Source organism: Nylanderia fulva, unplaced genomic scaffold (assembly GCF_048542155.1).
Source record: "Nylanderia fulva isolate GAGA-0341 unplaced genomic scaffold, ASM4854215v1 Scaffold118, whole genome shotgun sequence".
Classification (NCBI taxonomy): domain Eukaryota; kingdom Metazoa; phylum Arthropoda; class Insecta; order Hymenoptera; family Formicidae; genus Nylanderia; species Nylanderia fulva.
The window spans coordinates 194,415-198,184 of record NW_028189387.1 but is presented as its reverse complement, the minus strand read 5'-3'; the positions used below and the strand labels follow the sequence as shown (position 1 = coordinate 198,184).

The 3,770-nt window shown below is 61.8% G+C and overlaps 1 protein-coding gene across 1 annotated transcript; it reads right to left on the bottom strand.

Annotated features, from left to right (window-relative positions):
* Positions 1-881: 881 nt before the first annotated feature.
* LOC114944721 (uncharacterized) lies at positions 882-3,083 on the bottom strand. Its single transcript, XM_029320765.1, has one exon. It carries the CDS (start codon positions 3,081-3,083, stop codon positions 882-884), a length of 2,202 nt encoding a protein of 733 aa, XP_029176598.1.
* Between the last annotated feature and the right edge of the window lie 687 nt (positions 3,084-3,770).

The following is a 3,770-nucleotide window of genomic DNA, read 5'->3' as shown; positions in this document are numbered from 1 at the left end:
TCCTGCAACTGACGTGAATGTCGCAGCCGACCACCGACGCGCAGCAACCCATCCTCGTCGAGGTGCGGCTGCAGCGGCGTCAGTGGGCTGCGTTGATTGATAACGGCACCTCTCCTTAGCCGAGACAGCTCGACTGGAAAGTGCTTCTGCTGCGCGACGCGCAGCAGGGTGTCTCTCGCGGCTCGGAGCTCCGAGGCCGCGAGAGCCCTGGTGACTGGTCGGAATTTGCGCAGGAAGCGTAGCACGTACGCCACGCTACGCAATGCTCGACCGTAAGTGGAGAACCGGGTGAGGAAGTCCTCCTCCTCCGTCTGGACCGCGATGTGCACAACTCGGCGCTCCTCCGGCGGCTCGGCTCTGGTGTCCAAGGGAGTCGCGGGCCACTCCTCGACGGGTCGCGTCAGCCAACGCGGGCCATTCCACCAGATTTGATGCATCCCTAGGTCACGCGGCATCAATCCCCGCGACGCGCAGTCCGCCGGGTTGTCCTCCGTCGGAACGTGGCGCCAAACCGCTCCCGGGATAGCCTCGTGAATGGCCGCGACGCGGTTGGCGACGTAGGTTTGCCACTTCGAGGGGTGTCCACGCAGCCATGCAAGCACGATCGTCGCGTCCGTCCAGACGTGGATTGAGGTCACCGGAATGCAGTCCCGCACTGACGCCAAGAGTCTAGCCAGTAGGTGCGCTCCGCACAGCTCGAGTCTCGGCAAGGTGACCCTCTTCGCGGGCGCCACCTTGCTTTTGGCCAGAATCAGACCCACGGTAGCCGGTCCACCCGGGTGTAAGATCCGCAAGTACGCGACGGCAGCGTATGCCCGCTTTGACGCATCGCAAAATCCGTGGAGTTCTACGCGCTCCGCCTGGTGAGACCAGCCCAGCCATCATGGCACCGAAAGGTCAGCCACGGCAGGGAGTTCCTCGCAGAACCTCCGCCACCGAGTCTCCATGTCCGGCGAGACGTCTTCGTCCCAATCCGCTCCTCGTAGCCAGAGTTCCTGTAACAAGATCTTCGCGACCACTACGATCGGCGCCAACCAACCGAGCGGGTCAAAGAGGCGCGCGATTGCCGAGAGAATGGCGCGTTTGGTGATTCTGGGTGGCACCGGCGGACGATGGGTAAACCGAAAGACGTCCGACTCCGGCACCCAGTGTACGCCCAGCATTATGGTCGCCCGCTCATGATTCCCGAGTTCCACCATCGCCTCTCGATCCTCGTGGGCGATGCCCTCCAGAAGTTCCACTCGGCTGGAAGCCCACTTCCTGAGATTGAAGCCGCCCGCCTTGAGCAGCTGTCTTAGGTCGGACTGTAACACTTTCGCCTCATTCAGGGAGTCCGCTCCACCTAGCACGTCGTCGACGTAGGTGCCGCGTCGCAGCAGAGCCGCGGCATCCGGGAAGCGGTCTTGTTCGTCGTGCGCCAGCTGCAGCAGGGTGCGTATCGCCAAGTACGGTGCGCTCGCCGTACCATATGTCACCGTGTTGAGGCGATAGCACCCGATAGGCTGCTCCGGATCTTCGCGCCAGAGGATCTGCTGCAGCGGCCAATCTTCGGGATGTACAGCGATTTGGCGGAACATCTGTTCGATGTCCGCCGCGAAGACGACTCTGTGCATCCTCCAACGCAGCAGCACCTCCCGCAGCTCCTGCTGGAGTCGTGGCCCCACCTGCAGCACATTGTTAAGGGAGACTCCCGTCGACGTGGGCTGCGAAGCGTTGAAAACCACGCGGACCTTGGATCCGTCCGGCGTAGGTTTGAACACGGGATGATGCGACATGAAGTAGCCGGCCGCGCGTTTGCCGTCGTCGTCGCCGACTCGTGTCATGTGCTCCCGTGCCTCATAATCGCGGAGGAACCGCGTGTAATCCTCTCGCAGGATGGAACTTCGTGCGAGGCGACGCTCGAGACGTAGCAGGAAAGCTCGCGCTACCGCTCTCGAGTCGCCAAGTTCAGTGCCGTCCGTCGCCTCCCGTCTTGGCAGCCGAACGATGTAGCGGCCGTCCGCCGCGCGCTGATGCGTGGCCGTGTACTGCTCGTCGCATTCCGTCTCCTCCTTGCTCCAAGGAGACGCGGACGGCAGCTCCTCGACCTCCCAGAATCGACGTAGTTGTTCCGCTACCTCGTCCTTTTGGCAGTGAAGCGAGCAGTCATTCAGCTGCTCCGATGCGGTCGCGTCGGCGACCGTGCCCGTCAGCAGCCAGCCGAGCTGTGTTGACTGCGCCACTGGCAATCCCCTCTCGCGCTTGCGGATGTCGCCCATGAGGATGTCCGCGTAGACTTCCGCGCCTAGAACCGCTTCGATCCCCGTAGCGCTGGTAAAGTCATCGGCGAGTTCGAGTCCTTGTATGTGCTTCCACTGAGTAGACGAAAAACAGACCGGAGGTCTGTAAGACGTTAAGCGCGGTAGAATGAGCGCGTCGAGTTGCCGCGCGTACGGATCTCTCGTCAGCGAGCGAAGCGCAACGGTTGTCGCCGCGCGGGCGAGAGCGGTCTCGGTCTCGCCCATCCCGGTAACGCGCACGCGAACCGAGCGACGCGTAACTTGCAGCCGCTGTGCCACGGCTTCCGAGATAAAGTTGAGTTCGGACCCTTGGTCGACAAGGGCACGCACGACGGTCGAGCGTCCGGACTCGACCTGCAGTTGCACTCGCGCAGTCGCCAAAATCACTGATTTCGCACGCGGTTGCCACCCCACGTGCGCCGCGGTCTGCGCTTCCGCGGCCCGCTGGTTGTCGGACCCGACCGGATTATCTGCATGCAGCAGGGTATGATGCGCGTCGTGGCACACTTGACAGCGCTTGGCGGATGTGCAATCGCGCGCCAGGTGGAAGCTGGACAGGCAGTTCCCACACAATTGATGCGCGTTGACCTTCGCCTTCCGTTGAGCGACTGTCATCTTCGTGAACTCGGGGCAGTGCAGGATAAAGTGCGTCTCCTTGCACAGTTTACACGGGAGCGGCTTCGATTTTGAGACGTGTAACACGCGCGCCCGAGACGCCTTTCCACTCTTGGGCGTTGCCGCAGCCGACGGCGTGGACGACGCGGAGGTCGACGGCGACGGAGAAAATGCGTGCAGCTCGCGCATCTTTCATTCGAGGAACTCGCTTAGCGTATTCCACGGCAACGGCTCACGTTCCGTATTCGTGAGCCTTTTCCAGTCGCGCCTCGTCGCGGTATCGAGCTTGGAGACTGTCAAGTAGACGAGCCAGTCGTCCCAACGTTCCACCGGCGCCCGAGGTGATGCAAAAATGTGCGGATTTCCGAGACCCCATCGAAGACGCGCTGCACTTCCGTCGTGGTTTCCGTTTTCGCCGAAGCAATGTCGACAAGGGCGGACAGGTGCGCGGTCACCAGCAGTCTCTTATTGTTATAACGATCGCACAGTTTTTGCCACGCGGACTCAAAGTTCTCCGACGTCACGCCGAAGTTTCTAATGAGCCTCTCCGGCTCTCCGCTTAACCCTTGTTTTAAATAGTGCATCTTTTGTACTGCCGACAACGCCACGTTGGAGCGCACAAGCGATTTGAACAAGTCATGATAACTGCGCCACTCGCCGAACGCGCCACTGAAACGCGGAACTGGAACGCGCGGCAATTGCACCCCGGGCGCCGCGACGCTCGTCGCCACAGCGGCCCCCGGCATCTCGCGAGTTACCTCCACAGATCGAGCCGTCATACCTTGCTCGAGCTCGTCTTGCATGTCGAGCAGCTCGCCTCTCTGCTGGAGGTAAATTTCCTGGACGCCCCCGAGTATGTCCTTCCGCACGTAGTCG